General features: G+C 47.4%; 1 protein-coding gene across 6 annotated transcripts in view; it reads right to left on the reverse strand.

Moving 5' to 3' along the window:
• ARMC9 (armadillo repeat containing 9) overlaps positions 1 to 24755 on the reverse strand; it is a 152034-nt gene that overhangs the window by 91721 nt on the left and 35558 nt on the right. For 5 of the 6 annotated variants that reach the window (XM_039234578.1, XM_039234576.1, XM_039234574.1 and 2 more), the window contains 4 exons: positions 21628 to 21726; positions 10188 to 10222; positions 6879 to 6993; positions 4128 to 4220 (listed from right to left, as the gene is read on the reverse strand). In XM_039234578.1, coding sequence (XP_039090509.1) covers positions 4128 to 4220; positions 6879 to 6993; positions 10188 to 10222; positions 21628 to 21726 — 342 coding nt within the window. The remainder of the gene's footprint in view (positions 1 to 4127; positions 4221 to 6878; positions 6994 to 10187; positions 10223 to 21627; positions 21727 to 24755) is intronic. The other variant, XM_039234575.1, reaches the window with a different exon arrangement.

Genomic DNA, 24755 nt, shown 5'->3' on the forward strand with positions numbered 1-24755 from the left:
AGTCTTGATTTCCAACCGACTTAAAAAAATTTTTTTTTTAATGTTTATTTATTTTTGAGAGAGACAGAATGCGAACTGGGGAGGGGCAGAGAGAGAGGGAAACACAGAATCCGAAGCAGGCTCCAGGCTTTGAACTGTCAGCACAGAGCCTGATATGGGGCTCGAACCCACAAACTGCGAGATCATGGCCTGAGCCGAAGTCGGACATTCAACTGACAGAGCCACCCAGGCGCCCCTCCAACTGATTTTTTATGAGATTTGACAAAAGTAAGTTATTCAGACTTCTAAATTAAAAGAATGAATTACAGGGGTGCCTGGGTGGCTCCATCAGTTAAGTGTCCAACTTCAGCTCAGGTCATGATCTCACAGTTTGTGGGTTCGAGCCCCATGAACAGAACCGTAGAGATTATGACAGATGCAATGCACGCATCTAAGTTTGCTCCCTGCACACCACAGTAAAACTACAGTGAATGGATTTAAAAAAAAAAAAAAAAAAAGACATAAATTCTGAAGCACAGAGAGACAGCCCAAGAAATGTAACAATGCAATCTTGGAATCAGGAATGCAGGCAGTCACAGACTTAGCCGACCCAAGCATGTCAAGTCTCAAAGGCAGCCACGGACAATGAGGAGTTACCCAATTTACAGCACTTAACCCTCAAAAGGGAAAAAAATAAAGAAGAAAGAATGCGAGCGGTCAGAGCAGCAGCCGGAGGATCCGTTGCTCCTACGCCCCTTCCTCCTGCGCCCCTTCCTCCTGCGTGCTTCCCCCCAGTGGTCTCTTGCGAGGGCAGCACAAAGGGTCTCTGGGGGGGGGGGGGGCGCAGGGAGACAACTAGCCCAAGTGAGCAGGGCTTCTACACCAGGAGGGGGGAAGGGGCAGCACCTAAACGCAGAAAGACTGCTGGGCAGAGAGCACCCTGTCCTCTTCTCCTATCTGGTTCCCAGAACACTGCTTCCAGGCCCTCAGCCTCTCGGTAGGAGAACAGAAGACTCTTCCTAGAAGAAAATGACCAGCCAGGAGGAAAGAAGCAGGGATCCTAAAATCAAAGGTTCCTAATAGAGAGCACACCTGGCTCACCCTCAACGGACCTCTGCGCCTACAAGCCCTGCCCTCACAGTCACAACTTCCAATCGGCTTTCACTCCCCCCACTCAGAACAGTTTGAGATAAGCAAGGTCTGCCAGAAACCCAAGGTAAGTTTCCAATATGGGCAACAGACAGGGTCAAAGCCAATGGAGGGAGAGACCCGAAGGCAACGAGACTGTGTAGGGAGAAGAAAACGAGAAATAAGCACAAATGTGTCACTAATACCCTCAGGGATACAAGAAGCTGTATTGTATCCATGAAAAAACAGAATGCCATAAAAACGGGGCATGAAAACCTCAACCGAAGGGTTGGAAAATAAAGACGAGGAGATCTACCGAAGAGTAAACCAAAAAGAAAAATATGGAACCTATGAGAGACAAGATAAAATTAGAGAAGCAGTTCAAGAGGCCCCATACTCAGAAAAAGGACAGAGAAAACAGAGAGAGGAAATCATCCACAAAACAACTCAAGAAAAGTTCCCAGAACTACAACTGTCAGATTGAAAGGGCTCACAAAACACTCAAAACAATGAATCAAAAGAAGCCTAATGGAAGACATCAGCGGGACATTTGTCAAAACTAAATAAAGACAAAGAGAAGACTCGACAGGCTTCTAAGGAGAAATGAACAAGCCACACACAAAAAGGATCAGGAATTAGAACGCCTCTGGACTTCCCAAGAGCAACTCTGGCACCTAAAAGACAATGGAGCAAGATCTTCAAAATTATTTACAGCCCAGAATTCTGTACAAAGAATAAAGATATTTTCAGACATACATCATCTCAAACAATCTACTTCCCACCCATCCTTACTCTAGAAGCTATTAACTAAGGGACGTGCTCCGCCAGCCAAGGGAATAAGAAAGAACAGTCTCAAAAGTGTGGTCCTGGACCAGCGGTAGCAGCATCCCCTGACAACTTGTTGAAAATGCAAATTCTCAGGCCCCTTTCCAGACTTACTACGTGGAAACTGCAGGGGCCCAGGAATGTGTGTTTTAATGAACTTCCCTGGTGAAAGGACTGCACACCATACGCTCTGAGAACTGCCGAGCTAGAACTCACTGACCAACCGGGCCAATTTCCTGGCTGAAAAGGACCATTTATCTTGGTGTCATGGTGACACGGCATCCATGTTGCACAGCAGTTTCCTGCTCTGCAGACTCCCTGACCTCCCGAGACTGTTCCAGCTCATTCCTTACTATAAAATAAACCATGGCAATTAAAAATAATGACTTGGGGGAAGAAATGAGATGCCTTCAATGGCTATAGAGATTACAGCATTGGAACAAAATATCACAAAACCTAAGACGTCTTTCATTATTTTTTATATGTACAGCCAAGAAAGAAAAGAAGCCAGTTAAACTACAACAGGCCATAGCCTATTAGATACATCCCAATTTCTAGATGCTGACATGGGGGGGAAATGCATCTCAGATGCAATGAAATAAGAAAGTTTCAGAAAGAGTCAACTGAATTTACCCTTTGAGTTTGAGTTTGTAAAGTCACAACAGTATATTGTCAGCTGCTTCATGTCTGATAAGTTGGTTTCAAAGCGATTACAAATATAAGCAGAAGTAAAAAGGGGCAACTGGGTGGCTCAGTCGGTTAAGCGTCCAACTTCGGCACAGGTCATGATCTCACGGTTTGTGAGTTCGAGCCCTGCATTGGGGCACTGACAGCTCAGAGCCTGGAGCCTGCTTCTGATTCTGTGTCTCCCTCTCTCTCACCCTCCCTGACACATGCATGCGGGCACACTCTCTCTCTCAAAATTAAAAAAAAAATTTTTAATATAGAAAATAATTCAAAATAAGAATTTGAGAGACTATTTTTAAACGGAACATAACTCTTTCATGGGAACAGTAAGACTACATTCAGAGAAAAAACTGGCAACTCAGAATTCTCAAACGCTATGCCTGTGTGAACAATAGACTACCATGTGATTAGTTTCTGCAGGGGGCTGTTTCATTGGCGATCCTAATGGGTATTTCCACTGTACACACTGTAAAGCTCAACAACAGGGAGATAAAGTATTTACATCATTTGGGATAGACACTCAACGGAGATAATGAAATGCAGTGTCTCTATATATGCCATGTTCAAGATCTCACTCCTCCTCCTTCCAGCGAAGCCCAGTACTGACAACAGGTAAGGGGGAAAGGAGCGGGGAGGGGAACCACCACATAATGGCTACTCTGTGCTGGGCGCTGGGCTAAGTACTTTCCACATGCGCCCAAACACAATCATCCGCACATCCTCACAAGGCAGGCGATGGCTCCTTCTCAGAGATAGTAAGAGTAACTTGCTTCAGGTAATCTGGCTTAGAGGCATAGGGCAGAAGTTTGAAACCAGTTGATCTCATTCTGAATCCTATACTTTTCCCACTAAATCATCAGACCTATCTGGTCAAAAGCTGTATACAAACTTAGTGTTAACACATTTCAAGTCAGGCCCAGAGGGAAACAACTGCATTGGCTTATCTGCCTTGCGGGCCGGAAGTCATGCTGAGCTTGTAGGACTCCCAGCTAAGCAGCAGGGTCAGGGAAAGAGGTGGATTTTGGGAAAAGGAAAAAGGAGGAGCTCCCGGGTGGCTCAGTCGGTTAAGCGTCCAACTTTGGGTTAGGTTATGATCTCACGATTCTTGGGTTCGAGCCCCACGTTGGGCTCTGTGCTGACAGCCGGCTCAGAGCCTGGAGCCTGTTTCAGATTCTGTATCTTCTTCTCTCTCTGACCCTCCCCTGCTCATGCTGTCTCTCTCTCTCAGAAATAAAACATTAAAAAAAATTTAAAAAAAAAAAAAAGGAAAAATGACAGGCAAGATCTCCAGGGTTGAATCAGGCAGTTCAACCTGTTTAGGACTCGACTAGAGGTGAAAAGTGGGCTGGTGTCTGGGTGAATCGCAATCTCACCAGCTAACAGGAGCTCAAGGCTGACAAACAGTCACTAGGCTGAAAATATCATATAAAGTAAAGTCTCCTCCTTTTGTTAACATCACCCCCTCGAAATGAAGACCCTGGAGGGGCTCAGGCCCTCCTCTCGCGGACCTGGCCATGGCTATGACAGTCCAGGAGGTCGTTGCCAATGTAGGCTTCCAGAACGGTCTCCCTCTGTTCCCCAGGATGGGATGTGGTCAAACGCTAGAATAAAGAAAAAGAAAAGCAATAGATTTAAGTCTTAATATGGAGAAAAATGTTCATAAAGCGGGTATCTTTTAAATGGCAGTACCAGTAACTACACATTTAACCAAACAGAGTAAATACTATCAGGTGGGTAGTTATCCAGCCAACCAGTCAGTGAACAAGAAGTTACGATGTCGTGTTTCCCAATGGGTGATGTAGGAGTCAATCTGCACACATGAAATCTCCAGAGAAGTGAAGTGGTGAAATGCCCGGACTGCAAGAGTATAGGTAAGGGGGAGCTCACCAATATCTAGAGAGGTTTTTTTACAGGAAGGGCCTCAAGAGCTGGCCCATGAAGGAAGAACAGACCATTAGCCAGTACTTGGGAATGTGAGCATGGTGGGTGGGGGAGGAAGTGTGGTAAAGGTCAGGGAGACATGAAACTACAGGGTGCAGGTGAGTGGAGCTCAAGGGGGGTGGGCACAGACAAAGGGCAGGTGGAAGAGAGCTTGGGGCAAATATATTGCCAACAAATTAGACTTTCTACTATACAGACCACTGCAGCAATATCTGTGTGTGTGTGTGTGTGTGTGTGTGTGTGTGTGTGTGTGTGTGTATCTATCTAATTTGATAGATTTTGAGCACCGTAAATCTCTTGGGTTAAGGAAGAATTTAATGTCTATAGGGCTAGGAACAAAATGTTGTGGGGCTGTGGGTGGCTCAGTTGGTTAAGCATTTGACTTCGGTTCAGGTCATGATTCAGTGGTTCAAGCCCCGCATCGGGCCCTGTGCTGACAGCTCAGAGCCTGGAGCCTGCTTCGGATTCCATGTCTCCCTCTCTCTCTGCCCCTCCCCCACTTGCACTCTGTCTCTTGCTCTCTCTCAAAAATAAACATTAAAAAAAAGAAAAGAAAATGTATGGGCAGCGTGTATGTGTGTGTGTCTGTGTGTGCAGGGCGCACATGGGTATGTACAGGTCTGAATTACAGTATGAGACTGTCACATAACTAAAGTGAGCAAATGTCCATGCTTTTCCAGGAAAATCTTACTAACGATCCCTGAGACCGCAGGCCCTGCTCTGGCCAAGAAAGAGCTAGCACGTAAAGGACAACATGGTGAGAAGACAAGAGCGGCCAACCTCTGTTCCCTGCCCCCCCGCCCCATCACACTGAAAGGTGGAGGCCTCCAGGGGCATGTCGCTGCAGACTGGGCACCCCCTGGCCAAGCAGGGAGGCCCTGAGGGGAGAGAGCACTCTATTAAAGGAGGGCGTGCCAAGAGCGTCACCTTGGGGGCTGCTGGGATGGAGTGGAGAGGTGAGAGGGGAGGGGGATGCAGACAAAATCGTAAGACACATGTTTACTTTTCCTGATTATTCTATGACAACGTCATTCACTCAGCAAAGGACTACCCTGTCTCAGCAGCACGAACCGAGAGGAAGTGCCAGGAGGCGAACTAGGAGCCAGGGAAAGGGTCTGCTGACATGAGCAGAGAGAGGGGACATCCGGGGCGGGGATGGCCCCCCGAGATTACTCCAGCTGCCCACCCACCCTCGTCAACTGAGGCAGGCATCAACTGACCACAGGACCCTCCCCGCTGATGCTAGAGGCGTCTACGGAGCACTCCTCAGGACCATATTCCAGGAAGCACGACCAACATGAGTGAGGAGACCTTTTCTTCCCCAGAGATGGGGAGACTGCGCAAAGGCATTCTGATGCCAGCACAACCTGAAGTTCAGGGATCTAAGAGGGGTCGGACACGATCTACCCTATGTAAGTTAGAACGGATCATTCAGCTAAAGAGCCAACCAGCGGTGGCCTAGACCTGCAGTTCTCAAAGTGTAGTCTGGGGAACCCTAGGGGGTCCTTAAAGCCCTTTCAGGGAGTCTACAAGGTCATGCTTATTTTCATAATAATCTTAAGACATGGTTTAGCTTTTTCACGGTCAACTTCTCAGAGGCTATATGAGGTGTGACCCTGTGACAAATCGAATGGGAAGCAGATGTGAGAGCCCAGCTGTTTTCCATCAGGCCAAACATCAAAGAAATTTGCAACAATGTATAAGGATGCCGCTTATCTTACTACTTATTTGCTTGGAAAATAGTTATTTTTTATAAAAAAATATGTCATTTATGTGATGTTCTGGGTTCATTGTTCATCTTAAATAAATTAACATTTAATATTTTCTCAGTTTTCATTTCTAATATTATAAATATCTGTAGGTAAAGTTCTCATAAATGAAAGCCCTCCAGGTCCTCCATAATTTCTGAGAGTTCCAGGTCCTCCATAATTTCTGAGAGTGTAAAGGGGTCTGAGGCCAAAAAACTTGAGAACCACCAGCTTAAGTGGCACCAGGATGAAGACTGGGCTTTACTTCCCCTAAAGACTCATTCGTCGGCGTCCACCCTTGCTGTCTGTTCCAGCGGCCACACGGCAACACCCGGGTGCAGACGTCTGGGTGAAGCTGTCACGTGTCAATGACTGGGCGCTCACACAGGTGCTCTGATGTCAACACAGGGGCTTTCACAAAGGGGCCGAGGCGACCCTGCGAAGCTGTCGGTGTCAGCGGGCAGCGTGAGGGGAGACTTCTAGTAGCTGGGTTACAGGACCCATGCGGGCTAGGCAGCCAGGAAAACCCGCACGGCCTTTCCCCCTTGACCACAAGGGGAAGGTACGTACCCAGCGCAGAGCCTGCAGCAAGAAGGCTTTCAAGCGGTCACTCCCCCAGATCAAATCCTTCTTCAGTTTCTCATAATCCAAGGAGGGCAGTAATGGGACGTCCTTCAGCTTCCTGCTGAGCAATACAAGTTCAAAGAGAAAGAAAAGGGCAAAAGGGCATGTTCACTACTCGTGAGTCTCGGACGCCCATCCCCAGCTGCACAGGCTCGCGTAGGCCCAGCTGCTTTCTGCACTCTCTGCACTAGGTCCATGCCCCCCAGAGGGCCGGTTCCAGGCTCCCCACCCCCAGCGTCAGCAAGCCCAGCACCGTCTTCCCTGTGTGCGTACTGGGGTCTTGTTTCACATCTTTCCTAAAACAGGGAGTCCCTGCCTAACCAGGTTTAGAAACCACAGCATTCCCGTTAGGCCCGGGCTGCATCCGACGGGGATGAAACCTCCTCGGAGGCAGCGGCACCGCTCCAAGTCCTCTTTAGAGCCTGGAGCACAGCCCAAAGACTGTTAGTGTTGGCAGGGCCAAGCGTCACTGTGCCTCTTGAGCGCAAGGAACCACACTGTGGGGACGCGAAGGACAGACCCGGGCTCGGAAATGCCTGTGAAGAGTCGGGGCACGGTCGGCCCCCGGAGCAGGTGCGGGGTGTGGCAGGAGGTGGGGTGTGCCTGTGAGATGGGCAGTGGCCAGGACAGCTGGCAAACCTGCCCAAGAGGACTCGGGTCACACCTGGGGGGAAGCCCGGTTTCCCAGGGTCTTCAGTTTGTTTGCCTGAACAGGAGGGGACCGGCCAGGAGGAAGCACCAGTGAGAAGGGAGCGGGCCCTGTGGTCTGGTTTACAGCACCGGACGACACTAACTTCCGGACGGCACTAACTTCCTCGTTTTGATGTCACACCCGTCACAGAGGTCACCACTGGGGATCTGGGGATTCATAATCATTTCAACATAAAACAAGTAAAAACCAAAAGCAAAACAAAAATATGGTTCTCCCGATCCTGTGCAGGGAACGTTAATATTAGTGTCAACACTCCCCGCACAGCACTTAAGGGGGCTCAGGAGCACTTGGGTGAAAAGACGCAAGGTGAAGGGCTCTCTTGCTTTTCACCGAAGGGTAACTGGGACATGTTACATTCGTTGCAGGCGTACAGCATATTGACTCGTGCACAGTGCAAAATGGTCACCGTGCCGAGTCTCTTTACCCTCTGACACTATAGAGTTCCCACGTTTTTTCCTGTGTTGAGAACTTTGAAGATTTACTTTCTTGGTGACTTGTCAACTGGCAAATACAATAGTACTGACCATCATTCCTGTGCTGTCCATTACATCCCAGGACTTTATTTTACAAGTGGAAGTTTGTACCTCGGTTTCCTTCACCCATTTCACTTGTTTCCTTAGTTTGGAAGGCTGGGATGGAACCTGAGGGAACACCTCCAGGCGGCAGCATTTAGGATCCTCTCAAGTTTTCTTCATGCTCTACCGACCGAGCCAGCCGGGCGCCCCTACACGCTAGTGTTTTTAAATGTAAGTTTTTACAAGATAAAATGAATCCTCTTCAAGGGCCCAGGGAAAAAGGCCAGAACACAGGACAACAAATGAGATCTCAGTAAACACTCCTGGGAGGAGCCTGTCCTATTCTGTACATCAAACAGCCAAGCCACGCACATGTGCACACTGATTATTCTGACACTTAGCTTCCTGAGGCAGTTACTACTGTGTTCAAAAATGAACACAGACTACTTTAAAAATTCCAATGACAAATAAGTGGCCAGTATTCTTCAAAAGTGTCAAGGCCATGAAAGAGACTAAGGAAGGATTTCCAGTGAAAAGAATCAAAGACATGACAACCACATCAATGTATGATCCTGGGCTGACTGTGGACCAGACAAAGGACAGAACAGAACTGGTGAAACGTGAGTGAAGCCTGTAGATTACATGGTTTGGTACCAGCATTAATTTTCTGATTTCAATAACTGTCCTGGGCTTGCATCAAACACGAACATGGGGAATCTGGGTGAAGGGTATAGGACAATTCTTTGTACGACATTTGTAGCTCTGAAATTATTTCAAAATGAAAAAAAAAAGATTTTTTAATTTAAAACTTAAACAAAGATTTGTTCTAGACAAAAAAAAAAAAAAAAAAAAAAAAGAGCCATCTGTAAAGCCAAGTCTGAAATTGTCCTAAAGCAGGGGTGGTTCTACTGGAGGGAAGTACCCACTGTGCGGGCCACAGTTACTTGCCCATAATGGCAGTATTACCAACTAAATTTATTGCCAACTAAGTTGCTCAGCAACCCCACATTTCTGCAGTCCAGCCACACTCCCACTGTCCAAGAAGACTGTATCCTACCTTCTCCTTTGTCCTCTTAGGCCCCCCCCTGCCAAACCTCCCTTTACTCTCTACAGGGGACCTTGCCTCTTATACCATTGGGAATAACATTAGCAACCCCCCGAGCAGTTTATTAAATCCCAGCACTGTACTAAGTGCTTTATACATATTAACTCATTTTTATCCTCACAACAATCCTATAAGAAAGTTATTATCAGTGTCATTTTACAAGGTGAGGAGACAGAGGCACAGAGAAGTTACATCAGTGGTCCAAGGTCACAGAGCCGGTGGCAGAGGTGGGATTTCAGCCCCGGCAGCCTGTGCTCATAAGCCCTACACTATACGGCCACCACCTGAAGGGAACAAAGTGCACAGTCAGTGACAGACTCAGGCAGGGCTGAGGAAGGAGGCAGGCTGTGTCTTTCTCAGGTGTCTGAGGAACCTGATGGCATCCCCCAAACTCCCACAGCAAGGGGGGCTCAGGGGGCCAACAGAACCCACTCTACTCCTCATGCCTCAACTTCCTTGCTACTGCAACATACATGCCCGGTGAAGCTCCCTTGCATCCGACACCCACATGGGTGACAGCCTGACTGACTTGGATAGGATTGCTCAGGCCTATACAAAGCTATCCTGTGGCCCTGGTCACAGCGTGAGCCAGCAGAGGACATGAAATTTAGACACTGCACCACTCTGCTGACTGCCCTGTGACGGAAGATTCTATAGAACATCATAGGAGCAATTCAATAATTTTTTTCCACTTGATGCTACCTCTCCAAAATAAATGGAATTAATAATAAAAGATACCTCTAGTTTAACAATCTTACTTGTAATTACTGGCATTTCCTTTAATATCTATACAGAGGTCTAGCTATTCAAAGGCACTTCTCTAAGCTAGGCTGTTAGGATGAATGTTTACTAAAGTTACTTTGAATCCTAGGTTTACCCAGGGCTGTTCTCCATAATAACAATTCCCAAGGGCAATTACTTACCCAGGTGCCAAGGAGGCCCTTAACATGGTTGAAGCCTGGGAGTGGGGGATGGAAACAAAAGAAGAGAGACTATGTTAAACAGTGAGAGCAATGCATTAACCCTAAATCACTTTACTCACATAACATCAACAGATTGCAAAGCTTCTTCAGGATTCTCCTACCATAATCATATGTGATTTAAAAATCAGCCCAAACTGAAGTTAAGCAACACACTACTGATGTGTTTCCCAAGCTGCCCACCACCCTTGGCTCCTGGTGGCTCTGCTCCAAGGAATATTCCCTAAAAAAATGAATGGGTTCCCCCACCGACCAAACTCGAGAGGCACTTCAAGCTGCTTAGTCAGATATCACAGAGAACAAAAGCAATGAAAATCATTTTATTATCCCAATTTTTTACTAAGATTTTCTCTTTGAGTATAAAAATAACACGTCCTTTGTACCAAATCAAACACTGTAGAGGTGTTTATAGAAAAATCCCCTCCCACCCCACTCCCCTCTAGTCTTTTTTTTTTTTTTTTTTTACAAATAGTTTATTGTCAAATTAGTTTCTACATAACACTCAGTGCTCATCCCCAAAGTGCCCTCCTCCATGCCCATCCCCCCATCCCCCCCAACTCCCCTCTAGTCTTATTTATGGGCCAGATCACTGCCTACTTTATGGACATTCACATTGTCCCATTCATTGTTTGTTTTTGCCACTACAAACAATGCTGTATTAAACACATACTAAAACAGACTTGAGAAACAAAAAAACCAAATGCTGTGTGTGGTGCTTACTTGGACTAACTCAAACCAACTGTAAAAAACATTCTGAGAAAATAAGGGAAATATGAATATGAACTTCACTGGTACTGTGTGACACCGAAGAATTCGTGCCAACTGTATTTGGCATCATAGTTATGTTCGGTTTTTGTTTTGTGAAGCCCTTATCAGTTGGATTTATATATTGAATTATTTATAGGTAAGTGACATAATGTTTGGACTAGGGTTTTTTTTTTAATGTTTGTTTTTGACAGAGAAAGAGAGAGCGCGAGCCGGGGAGGGGTAGAGTGAGAGGAAACACAGAATCCAAAGCAGGATCCAGGCTCTGAGCTGTCAGCACAGAGCCCAACGCGGGGCTTGAACCCACCACTGTGAGATCATGACCTGAACCAAAGTCAGATGTTCAACCAACTGAGCCACCCAGGCACCCCTGGACTAGGTTTTAAGGAACTCCAAGAACAAAAAGTTAAGTGGAGGAGAAGACAAAAAAATCTCAGCCCTCCATGGAGCCCTTCCTAAAAGGGAAGGTGGTGGCACTCGGTCCTCTGTGTCACAACAGCTCTCAAATGGTCATCATCTACACGTAGTGCACGGAACTGTGACTATTTTACAATTATTTCTGAGCTTTTCTCTTCCAGTAGACATGGAGTTCCACAGTGGGTGGGGATATAACACCTTCAATATATATACTCAGTGCTTGGTGCAGTGCCTGGACACACAGAGGCATGTGATCAAATCGGTTGAATGAATGAATGAATGAATGAATGAAGGCTGATATCCCCCAGTGAGCTCTTCACAATCCTTGACTAATTTAATAAACTGGCCCTGGCTGAGGCCTCCGTTCTCTACTGCTTCCCTGGGTAGTAGTTACAGGCCACACAGATTCCCACCTGGGAGACCGCAAACCTCATTTCTGAAGGGCTCATGACCATGTTTTATATTTTTTAACCCTTGACTTTTTTTTTTTAATTAACAGAAATGCATATTTCTGTTATTGGCTTAAATAGCAAGTAGTTCAGAAAATAAGTTTGAAATGTTATCTAAATTACTCATTGAACACATTAAGAAAGACCAAGAAGCCAAGATAATGAGTCAAATGAATCAAATAAGGGCACAGCGATATAAAATAAAGATATTTTTAAATTACTGTTGTCGGCTAATCATATATCCACATATAACATTCATCAACACCTCCCGCTTTTTTTCAGTTAAGAAAATGTTTTCTATCATTTATTTTAAAAAGATTTTATTTTTACATAAACTCTATGCCCAACATGGGACTCAAACATACAACCCCGAGATCAAGAGTCACATGCTCTTCTGACTGAGCTAGCCAGCCAGCCAGGTGCCCCTTTATATCTTTTAAAACACTGCTTCTCTTTTGCTAAACTCTGTAGCATTCTATTTGTCCTGTGAAGAAATTGATTGAAAAACACTAATAACAAACCCTTTCATGAGAAAAGGCAGCATGTTAAACATTACTGAGATTTTATTATCCAATCAAGTAAAAACAAAAAACAAAAGAACCAAAAAGATGAGCTGTGGGAAGAAAAGCCGGGCACGCTCTTAATGAGAGAGGGCTTTGTGCTATTTCATTCGTTCAGTGAGTACTTACTGATTCCCTCCTGCCTGCTGGGTCTCTTGGAGACACAGCGATACCCGAGGAAGAAAGCAAGGCCTCCTTCTCAGAGAGCTTACAATCCAACGGGGAGAGTCAGTGATCAAATAACTCTCTGTGCCTTATTGGCAAATGGTGGCAATAACAGCCCCATTGGATGTGGGCCCTCAGGAGAGCACCGCTCCCCCTTTCCTGTCTATCCACCCCGAGCTCCCTTCCACCCGCAGGGCTGCCAGAGCTGGAAAGTACTGGGCTCTGTTTTAAGTTATGAAGTTGACATTGACCTTAATGGTGACACCTGAGGATAAGCTTGCACAGGGAATGGAGAACTCACAGTAGGATCTATCTATCTGTCTATCTATAGATCTATCTATATGGATATACACATAGAGCTGATGCTTCCTACCCGCTGTATGGAGGCATTATTAGTAACATTGAAGTGCCAAGGGGGCTGTGCTGCAATCATATGACCAAACTTTACTTTGGACTAGATTTCTAAAAGCCACTGCCACCAGCTGCAGGTGCCGCTCTGTGGGCAGGCAGTGTGGATGGCAAAGAATAACTCAGGAGGAGAAAGGTGGGAGAAGTTCCCAGGTCACCAGTCACAATCGGAATAACAATAATTTCCCTCATGAGCTAACAATGGATTGCAAACATGGATGGACAAGCCCCAGAATGGATCCCCTTGCTGAGGAATTGTCAAAGAGGCCCTGGCTGCAGCCCCACTGGCTGCTGTGTGACTTCCAGATCTTATGCTGGGAGCTTCTGGAAAGGCCTCCATGGGCTGGGGGCACCAGAAGGAAGCATGTGCTCCACGGCAGACAGGTCAACGGACACGGAGTGGCTTCTCGGCTAAGGAAGCACAGTACGAACCCTTCAGAGTGCAGGCAGAAGCCAGGAGAACGAGTATACAGACCCGTCCCTTCTTCACGGAGCACCTACAGGTGCCAGGCTCAGGGCAAGGCTCTCAGGAGCCCAGCACGTGGGAGAAAGGAATTCCTACCCGAGCAGAGAGCGACATGGCGGCATGAGGCTTCCATCACCGCACAGCTGCAGGCAAGGGACCCGAGCCTGGCCCTCAGCCGTGACTGCTCTCGAAGCCAGCGGTCTCGGGGTGGGGACGAGGACGTACAACAGCGGGACAAGGAGCTCTGCCACGACATGTGACGTCAGACAGTGTTCTGAGAACTCGGTATGAGGTGTAACCTGACCACGTGTCCCCTGGTCAAAGCGTCCGCGGACGTACCTTCACTCTTGGAATACAGCACGTCTCAAACTTCATACATCAGTGGTTTACTCTGGGGAAGGGGAAAGGCTGGGGGACTCGTGCTTCTAGGCACTGGCTCTGGAAAAGGCTGGTGCCCAGGCCGGCAGCAGGCGTGTGCAGCCCAGGAGTGGGGGGGAGACAAGGGGCCGTGACTTGCAGCAGCTGCCGAGCCCTGAGGTCGCAGAAGGCACCGTTTGCGGCTGGGAGCGTCCGGCCAGGCCCCCGGCCCCAGCCCCCCTGCCTGGCCCTGGGGCCACAGCTGGACTGCTGTGGCCGAGAGCAGGTGAACAGTGAAGGCAGGCCCCATTGGCGAGCGGCCTCAAGGGAGAGGTGACCTAGAAGAGGTTAAATAACCACAGCAGGAGGCGTGAGGAACCGCCTCAGCTGTGGGTCAGAAGAGGCCACAGAAGGCGGGGACCAGCAGAGCGGCCCTGAGGCTGTCACAGCTGGCTGTGGAACAGGAAGGGGTGCTTGCACAGCCCGAGACTGCAGGGGGAAACGCAGGAGGGGAGGCCGAGCTGGAACACTGTGTCCATTTGGAAATGGCGCTAAGTATGCATGTGGAGCGGGAATGCCCCAGTTCCTGAATGTGCCAGTCATTTCCTCTGAAGCTTCTCGGGCAAGAGCCTCTCCAGCTCACTGGGCCACTGAGGGACCCACCCTGGGCCCTGCCTCAGCACCCAGTAGCCTGCAGGCATCGGAGAGCCCAGGGCGAGGCAAGGTGCCTGCAACATGCGCACTAGGAGAAGCGCGGGCGGTGCTGGGGGTTCTCGGGCTTTCTGTGAGCAGAGCTGAGAGTGAGAGGGATGGGCCTTAGATCACAGAAGCCCGTGCACTCCATGCTGAGCACTCTGGACCTGGGGCAACGACAGGTATTGAGCAAGACGGTAACATGATCGATGACTGGATGTACCTAAATCCTTCCTGAAACTTGAGGGCATAAATAAATAAGACGAAACCAGAAAGGTCACCCGTGCACTCGTGTGAATGAGTATCAGTCAGGTGAGAGCTTTGAGACTGAGACCGGTTAGGAAATGTTGCTTTAGCCAGGAGAGAAGAGGAAGAGCCTGAACAAACACAAATGAACAAAGATGTGGGGCAGGACGAAGGAAGCCACTCAGATCCCAAGGACAGCCTGAACACGGAGCAAAAGAGAGGGAAGAGGTTTCGATGATTTTGATGATTCCCAGGTGTTCTCTGGAGCGTCATTCACTGAGACAGGAAGTACAGGAGGGGAGATCGCCCATTTGGAGGAAACGACGAGCCTGTTTTTGGACATAGAAATGATGTCCTTGTCAGACATTCACAGGGAGAAGGCTTGTGAGTTTGGGTCTGGGAGTCAGAAGAAAAATCTGAGCTGATGGTACACTCTCTGCCAGTCATGGTCCTGGCAGCTGGTTGAGATCGGGTCAACCCTCACATCACCAAGGCCAGTTCAAGTGCGCGATGGGCACTGGGGTATGAGGTGTAGCTGGGAGAGTGGGGCGAGGGAGGCAAGTCCTCCTCAAGACGGTGAGCACCAGACCCAGAAAGGCTGCCTTGAGGCAGTAGAAACGCAAAGGGCAGGCATCTTGCCGAGACTTCTGAAAGCTACGGAATGGAGAAAGTAAAGGGCTGAAGGTGCTGAACTTCAAGCCAGAGCCATGGTCCACACAACAGGAAGCTTTCAGAAGCATCCTCCTCTGCAAAACAATGCCACAGCAATGTTTCCTGAGCAACTGCACAAGGCCATCCCGAGAAAGGGTCACCACCGCCACTGCCACGGCCAGTCCCAGCCCCTTGTGGGTTTTTAGTGCTGAGAAAGATGGCTGATTTGGAAGTAAATGCTTTCTAAGACCCATGTGTCTGGGGTCTTGAATATATATATATAATGTAGTCACATCTGGCAGTATTTTAACCTATTCTCCCAGTGGGGTTTCCTTGAGAGTTTTGAAAAAAGGGTTCATTCCCAAATGAGCTGTTTTTCCAAATAAGGATACACTTAAAGGGAAATTTCCCCAGCCAATGAACCCCCAAACCCACAGGTACCACCAGGAGGAGCTTGGGATTTGCCCACGGGGCTATGCCCTGGACTCTGTATCGTGCTCAGCCCACCCCCACCCCCCACTCCTGCCCTGGGATGGAAGCTCCCTCTCTGCCGTCAGCCCCAGCGCCCCTCTCCTGGGCTGTCTCTACATATTTGTGCTCGCCCAGCACACACAGAGGAATAAGGAGAGAGACAAACCATGGTGCTTTCACAGGCTATTCTGTGGCACGGAAGGTGTGTGCTTGCATCACCATTAGAAACAGCGAAAAATGGGAAAGCCACTTCGAGGTTTGCTAGAGGAATGGTCAAATGTATCACGCTGCTGTTCTCAAGTTAAAACTCTAAAAGATAAGGAAAATGTGAATAAATCCAGAAGGACACAGAAAATTCTTTAAAATGTACCAAGTTCCAAGAGACAGTTGCAGAGTGAACTGTATAATAAACACCTTAACTCTATATACCGTTTAAAGGTCTGGAAGGATGAATAGGAAGCAGTCAACAGGGTTACCTATGGAGGCAGAGGAGATGGGGTGGGTGTGAGGGAAGAAGTGGTTTGTGTTTACTTTGCTGTTAGATTCTTATGTATTTTCCAATGGGCACATTTGTGTATCTTTCATGCAATCTTAGAAAACAGGCGCTGGGGTGGCTCAGTAGGTTAAGCATCAGACTCTTGATTTCAGCTCAGGTCATGTTCTCACGGTTTGAGTTTAAGCCCCGTGTCGGCTCTGCACTGACAGAGTAGAGCCTGCTTGAGATTCTCTCTCTTGTTCTCTTTGCCTCTGCCCTGTTCTCTCCCTCTCCCTCTCTCTCTCTGAAAAAATAAATACACTAAAAAAGAAAAAAAAAAGAAAAGAAAAAATTCCTACCTCTTGTGCCCTGAGGGAGAAGCTTCTCTTCTTACGATTATGATTGCTGAGAATATAAAATCAGATTTATCTTGCATCCCAGCAGATACTCAGCCCCATAGTTGGGAGCCTGGGTTGGTAAGGCCTGCAGAATGACACCCCTGGGGTTGGGGTGGCACCAGGCAATCAAACCAGAAGAGGCCACCTAGGAGAGTTCTCTTTGCAAAATATCAATCCCATCGTTATTAATCTTTCTGGGAACATCCGCATTTGACCGCTAGCTCCACTAATGTGAGTGGAGGCTTAGACACCGTCATCTGGACATGAATGAGGCCCCACTCTTGGTGTCTCCTCCGCAGGGCCCTGCACTCATTTCTGGATTTGTGCGTTTGGGAGAGAACTGGGCACGCATTGCCCTGTTCCCTGCTTCCCCAGAGGGGATGAGTGCCCCCCACCCCAGGGAGCAGAGGTCAGCCCCGCAGGTCCCCGTGGTGTTGGTGGAGGGGAGGGGCTTGGCCAGAGCTGGCCATGACTGGGAAGTCACATTTCTTTAATTCCCGGGTTTAAACATAGGAAACCCACCTATCTACAAATAAAATCCACATTCTCTCATATAAGCTTCATCAGAGTTAATGGCAATATCAACTCCTCTTTCCTTTATTCTTTTGTCCTATTTTTCAAGCAGTTTGGAACTCGGGGGTCAGAAGAGTGTTATTTACTCAGTCCTTCTGAACTTTCAACAGCGAGTGAGGTTGCAGAAGACCAGACTCTTAACAGCCAGATTTAAAAACCAGTATCAAACGTACTAAACTTTATGGACACCAGCAGTGTTCTGATGGACCCGGCCCAGCTCTTTTACAGGGTACAGTGAATTCAAACAGTCAAGGTCGACCAACACTGAGGAGGAGCTAATCAAGGATCACACTAAAAGGGAGCTGGTTCGTGGCCGCCTCTTTATCTTGAAACCGATGGCATTCTGTTTGGACCTAGCACTGAACTTATATTCCTGACAAATAAGAAAGCGACCCTTCTCTTCTAAATCATACCATTCGACCACAAGGCATCCCCTCTAAACTGCACCCTCATTTCCTCTTCATCCCTTATAAATCTGTTATTATATATGGACTGCAGACATCTTAGTCAACCATGTTCTGTTATACTTTTACAACAATGTTCTACTTCTACAATGACTCATATTCACTTTTTATCATCTTATACAGAAACCTATGGGAATAATAAAAGATGGTTTGTAGCTTTTATGGTCTGTTCCTAAGTCAGTGAGTCAGGAGAAAGAAAATGGTTAGGAAGTAAGACAAGCAGAGCTCATGGTCTCTCCTCTCGTTTCTAAGGCCTAGAATCTGTACCTTAATACGGCCGTAAGAGGGAAGGATGGTAGCACTAGTCTCTTGACAAAAAATTAATGTCTAACGGGATCAAATATCAGATATGCTGTGCCCCCCCAATTTTTTTTTTTTAAATGTTTTATTTATTTCTAGGAGAGAGAGAGAGAGACAGCGTGAGCAGGGGAGGGTCAGAGAGAGAGGGAGATACAGACTCTGAAACAGGCTCCAGGCTCTGAGCTGGCAGTCAGCACAGAGCCCGACGCGGGGCTCGAACCCACAAACCGCGAGATCATGACCTGAGCGAAAGTCGGTCGCTTAACCGACTAAGCCACCCAGGTGCCCCAACTGTGCCCCCCCTTTTAACTGCTCCTTATTAACATGATATCCATTTTAAATAAGCCCGATGCGTCACTCTGCCAACAGAAAATGGAAATATAAGGATGCCTGTATATGTAAGACAGGATGGGATTTTATAACACAGACCTGAAAACCACTAAGTATTTGCTGAACTAATAAGCGGCAGGCAGGGAGGAAAGGAATGGTCCTGTCAGACACAGATCCGGTTATGCTAATTACTGCCAGAAAGCCATCATTTCTGGCAAACTTTCTGCTCTTTAGCTGACCTACGGCTAAGCATACAGGGCACACAGAGGGTCCACTCAGCCAGTCCTCGGGGATGTGGCATGAAGCTCCTCAGCCTGGAGGGCCCTGAGGGAAGTAAAGTTTTTTAAATGTTTATTCATTTTTGAGAGAGAGAGCATGCACACATGTGCATGAGTGGGGGAGGGGGTCGAGAGAGAGGGGGACAGAGGATCCGAAGTGAGCTTTGTGCTGAGGGCAGACAGCCCTATGCAGGGCTTGAACTCACGAACTGTGAGATCGTGACTTGAGCCAAAGTTGGACTCTTAACCAATGGAGCCCCACAAGCGCCCAGGGAAGTGGGTTTTCTGAGACCCCGACATCTCTGTGTGCTTTACTGACATTTTAAAATGGCCGATGCCCCACCGCCACACACACAGATGGGTGATTCCCAAAGCTCTCTGCAGGCTACGGCCTGGGGCCACATCCTGAAGCACAGACCGTGCAGCTCCTATAACCACGTGCCCGTGGGTGGTGAGGCCACCACAACCAACGGCTCTACAAAACTTCTGTGAGCAGGTCAAGGACACTTACTCTCCACCACGTTACTGTGTCCTTTCTGTGAAGACCCACAACAGAAACGGACCGTCCCACGTGCACAGAGAGCACATCAGTGGCTCTGGAAAGGTCTGTGTGGGGAATGTGACTCGCACGCATTCATTCCACTGCTGTGCTTCCTGAGTTGTGTGTGCAGGCCATGTACCATTGTAGGTGCAGTGAGATACACAAATATATGTAATAAACATTACATAACCATCTCTCTTCCCTTGTAAGTAAGTATATCATGTAACTGCTCACGTGCCCCTGTTGCACAGGCCGCTAGGAAGCTCAGAGCCGGATCTGTGCCTGCTTCTTCGAGCGTCCAGCAGCTTCTGTTTCATACTAGCCATAGCCACATGTTGTGTCGCCCTACCCTCATTTTCTCTTAACCACAATTTCTGGCCCCCTCCCCACCACCCCGACCTCAGCATTACTGAGATGTTGTTGACATATAACACTGTGTACATTTAAGGTGTGCAAGGTGATGAATTGATACATGTAAATATTGTGAAATGATTACCACAATAAGGTTAGTTAACACATCCATCATTTCACATACTTTTGTGTGTGTGGTGAGAACATTTAAGATCTACTTTCTTAGTAACCTTCAAGTGTACAACACTGTTAACTATAGCCACCACACTATACATTACATCCCCGGAGCTTATTCATCTCATAACCAAAAGTTACACCCTTTGACCAACCTCTCTCCCCGCCCCCCTCCCAGCCCCTGGCAACCACTACTCTACTTTCTGTTTCCATGAGTTCTAACCACAGTTTACTTCTTTCCAATTTCTCATATTTGTATGTTTCCTCAATAAGCTGTTTCAAACCTACTCGAGAATGACGTAGCTTAGACACTTTTTTCTTAATACTAAAAAATGTCTCTGCTTATGAAGACCTTAATATTATTGTGCAAACCCTTCCCCTTAATTAAAAGCTGCAGCTCTGACCCATGGTTGGGGGGCCTCAGGATCCCTCACGCCTTCTCCCTACTTGTACAGATCTGGCTCTGCCATTCGGCCTGGGGCCCAGGCAGCAGGCTGGGGTGTGCCCCCAGGAAATGGGTTCAGGAACGTTGAAAACATCCTCAGGAGACATGGGTATACTCACTCCCCTGGCTAAGAACCCCAACTCCACACCATCTGCCTCCAGCTGAGATGTATCTTCAGAAGGACACAATATCACCTATGTAATACTTTGCCCTGGGATGCAAACCCTGAATCCAATCATGAGGAAAAATGAAACACAAGAAGAGAAATGTTCTGTTTTTTAAACAGGGGAACACCTATAAAGAACATTGACAACTGACAAAATTGGAAAATGCACAGATTAAAGTATCATAAAAATCTTAAACTTACTGAAGTTGATCCTTGTACATACGAGAATATCTCTATTAAGAAATGAACTCTACACTGAAGTATTTAGGAATACAAGGCCATAATATATGTAACTTACTCTCAAATGGCTCAGAAAGCAGCCTGTGTGTGTAGCAAAGTAAATAAATGGATAAAATGCCAACACTCACCAAATGTGGATAAAGGGTATACAAGCATCCTTTGTGCTATTTTTGCAACTTTTTGTAAGTCTGCAATTATTCCAAGTAAAAAGTTAAATAAGAAAAAGAAGAGAGCGCCTGCCTTCGACTGTACAACTTCCAATATGGCAGTTATGTCTTTAAAAAAGAATGAATTTCCTTCCTTTCCCATTGATTTGATAACTGGTACCAGCCGTTGGCACCAAAGGGCTCCAAATGGAGGAGCAGCCCGCGCCTCTCCCGGCACGCCTAGGAGGCCAGCGCCCCGCTGCTCCCTCTTCAAACACAGCTTTCTTTTCCTTCTGGGAGTTTATAGACCCCTGAAGCCAGCTGAAACACGGATTCCTGAATGTTATTTTCCCTTGCTCCTTCTTTCTTTTTTTCTTTTTCTTTTTTTGTTAGGCTAAAGTCTATTTATTGATTTTGAGAGAGAGAGAGAGAGAGAGCGAGCACACACAAGTAGGGGAGGGACAGGGTGAGAGGAAGAGAAGAGAATCCCAAGCAGACTCTACAGTGTAAGCACAGAGCCCAACACAGGGCTTGAACTGACAAACCAGGAGATCATGAACTGAATCAAAAAGAGGTGGACACTTAACTGACTGAGCCATCCAGGTGCCTCTGTCAGGCTAATTCTACTTACTTTTGAGAGAGAAAGAGAGAGAGCACAGGGGAGGAGCCGAGAAAGGAGACAGAGGATCTGCAGTGGGCTCTGTGCTAAGAGTGGAGAGCCCGATGTGGGGCTAGAACTCACTAGCTGTGAGATCATGGCCTGAGCTGAAGTCGGATGCCCAACGACTGAGCCTCCCAGGCACGCCTAGTCTCGTTTTAAATTCGGGGGGCAGACCCGGGGCACAGAGCCTCACCGTCCCAGGCCTCGTGAAGTCCACGCTGTGGGCCAGGCTCTGCCGCATCTGGTTACTGAAGAGGCGGACGCACACGCTCTGCAGGTACTCTGGCGTGATCTGCAAAGAGGACACGAGGGTGGCTGGTGAGAGGACATGGGGGGCCCCCGGCAATGATCAGAGCTGTCTCTCACAGGGCTTTCTGGAAAGTATGGAGATGGAATTTTGCATTAAACCAGGGGCTCTTGGGAGCCAAAGCACCGAGCCTGACAGAAAAAACTGCTAACATGCTACAGGTATGATCATGGTATCATATTTTAAACTACCTAATTCCATTAGATGTACCCCCACTGTCATGTAAAATGAACAGACTTTAAGCCATTTGTGTGTGTGTATATGAATGCAAGCAATCGAGTCAATCCGGTGCCCAACGATGTGGTCGAAAGAATGCCAGCCTTCAAATCTAAAGATCTGGGCTCAAGCCCAAGACTCGGGAAAGCGAGCAGCTCTGCCCCTTGCCTTGTGACCTGTCGAGTGAGATGAACAATGTCTGCCTCTGTGGGTCACGGCGACAGGGTGAATGAGATCACGCCTGTGCCAGGCACATGCCAGGTGGCTGCGTATGTGTTTACTCAATGCATGACAGAGACATTTTTATCGAGTGCCTGAGGTGGGCGTCTACGCTGCCTCTCCCGTCAAGGCCACCCTGTTCCGGCCTTTCTTGGGCGTGTCTCCCACCTGCTCGTTAGCTACTGTGACTCAGGACACAGCCTCTCAGGTGGGAAACTCAGGATTTTTTCTTTTCATTCTACACCTTTTCTTTTTATAAAGAGAATGTACATTTCAAATGCACAAGTGCCCCAACCTCTCCCCAGTCCCATCCTTCCCTGCAAACCAATCCCTGGAGGTAACTATTAACCGCTTTGCTCTCTTCCAGAGATTTTCCCCCCATGCCTGACTGCGAGAGGGGAACCTCCCTTTCCCCAGCCTCCCATGCCAAGTGGTGAACTCCCACCGTCACTCAGGGGTCCCCATGCGAGGCCCCCTCCACCCATTCACAGGTTAGAAAGCGCTGGGAACATGGAGCACACCCTCTCCTCGGAGGACTCCGTCTACCCACTGGAAAGTCCTGGTCGGCTTCAGACACATCGAAGGCTGTGTCCACCCACGGCAGACGCCTGCTCATCCCTCGACACTCAGCTTATGCAGAGCGACTCAGACCCAGCGTCGCCCCTTTTCCAGGTGGCACTGCCCCCATCGGCCTGCGTCCATTTCCTCTGAATTCTCACAGTATCGAAATGCAAAGGTTCCTTTTTCACCCTGCATTTTTAACCTTTCCTTTTACAACCTTTCACCACCTACAGCCTGAAAACACATCCAAATATATTTCAGATTTAAAAAGTACATTCCTCTTCCTCTACCCTAGGTCGCCATCTATCAAGCACCCTGCCAGGATTCTTCCTTCACAGCCAAGGTGCTCGAGAGAACAGCCCACATTTCCTGTCTCACTTCCCCTGGACCTCCCAAAACGCTGCAATTAGGCTGCCAGCCGCATCATTCTGTGGAAACTTACATGGCAGAAGCCACCACCACTGGCCTTCTATGTGTCAAAATCATCGGACGCTCTTAAGTTCTAGTCTTCTAAAGTACACTGTGGCTTCCGAGACTTTGCATAAACCCTTTACTTCTAAAACTGTCTTCTCCTTTGACTTTTGGAACTGCTCACAGAACCAATTCGTTAACAAGCAAATTTGATCATGTCACTTTCTTGCTTAAAACAGGTGAATGAGGAAAGGACACAAATAGACAGCAGACAAAGTATAAATGGCCAACAAATATATGAAAATATATTCAGCCTCATCCATAATTAAAGAGATGTAAATTGAAACATTCAGAACACCAAGTTTTACTTCTCAAACCGGGAAAGAGTTCAAAGTATAATCAGTCCAAAGTATAATCGTGTCTAGTGTTGGCAAGTGTGCGGAGAAGTAAACACAGATAGAGATCAACTCCCAGGGATTTGGGTAGATATCGTTGAAATCTCAGGAGAAATAAAGTGGCAACATCTATCAAAATGTTAATGCCCATAACCTCTGACCTAACAATTCCACTCTTATGATCTTACCTTACCTGTTTTCAAAGGTATACAGTATACAGAAGAATGTTCATTGGAACATTTGTTTGTTATGGCGGACATAAAATCTAAACGTTCAGCATCAGAGATCTGACGCATTATAATTCACTCTCACAATGATATAATGTTCAAGCCTAGAAAGGAATGAGGGCAATGAAGCCATGTGGAAAGATCTTCAAGACATACTGAAAATAAAGTAGCAAGTTTCAGAATAATAGGTCGTATGATCCCAAGTACACGCAGGCTGCACGCACACATGAACACACACGTGCATATGCCTAGAAATGTTCTGAAATAAGACACAAGCAAATGTTAATCTTGAATACCAATGAAGAAGTGACACTAAGAAACTGGTGGGGGGGGGTTGGCTCCATACAATAGACTACTCTGACTTATTCCAATTTGTTACCACAAATGTGTTTTTTTTTTTTTTTTTTTTACATTAAAAACAAGCCAGTTATAGGGACACCCGGGGCTCAGTCTGTTAAGCGTCCAACTTCGGCTCAGGTCATGATCCCATAGTCTGTGGGTTCGAGCCCCGCATCGGGCTCTGTGCCAACAGCTTTGAGCCTGGAGCCTGCTTCTGTGTCTCCCTCTCTCTCTGCCCCTCCCCTGGTCACGTTCTCTCTCTCTCTCAAAAATAAATAAACATTAAAAACAAGCAAATAAACAAAAACAAGCCAGTTACAAGTCTAGTCCCTGGCCCTGCTGTCTGCCCTCTCTCTCCCTGCCCGGCGGTCTGCGGGCCCTGCTCACGCTCTCCAGCAGGCGCTCACGTGCCAGTGTCTGCTCAGCATGCCACACCTGCTGCCATATCGACTGTGGCTGGACGAGGCACTCCAGGATTAGGTAGCTATTTTTAATAGGAGAGAAGGCAAAGGAAGGCATATGCTTTTCTTTTTATTTATTTCTACATTGTTTGAACCTTCTAATTATGTGCATGTTTTTGTCAACAGAGGCTATAGAAGCCATGTTTGTTTTCTTTCTAATGCTTTTCTGTATTAAAGTCAACACA

This window comes from Hyaena hyaena, unplaced genomic scaffold, assembly GCF_003009895.1.
Source record: "Hyaena hyaena isolate Hyena2069 unplaced genomic scaffold, ASM300989v1 scaffold_86, whole genome shotgun sequence".
Classification (NCBI taxonomy): domain Eukaryota; kingdom Metazoa; phylum Chordata; class Mammalia; order Carnivora; family Hyaenidae; genus Hyaena; species Hyaena hyaena.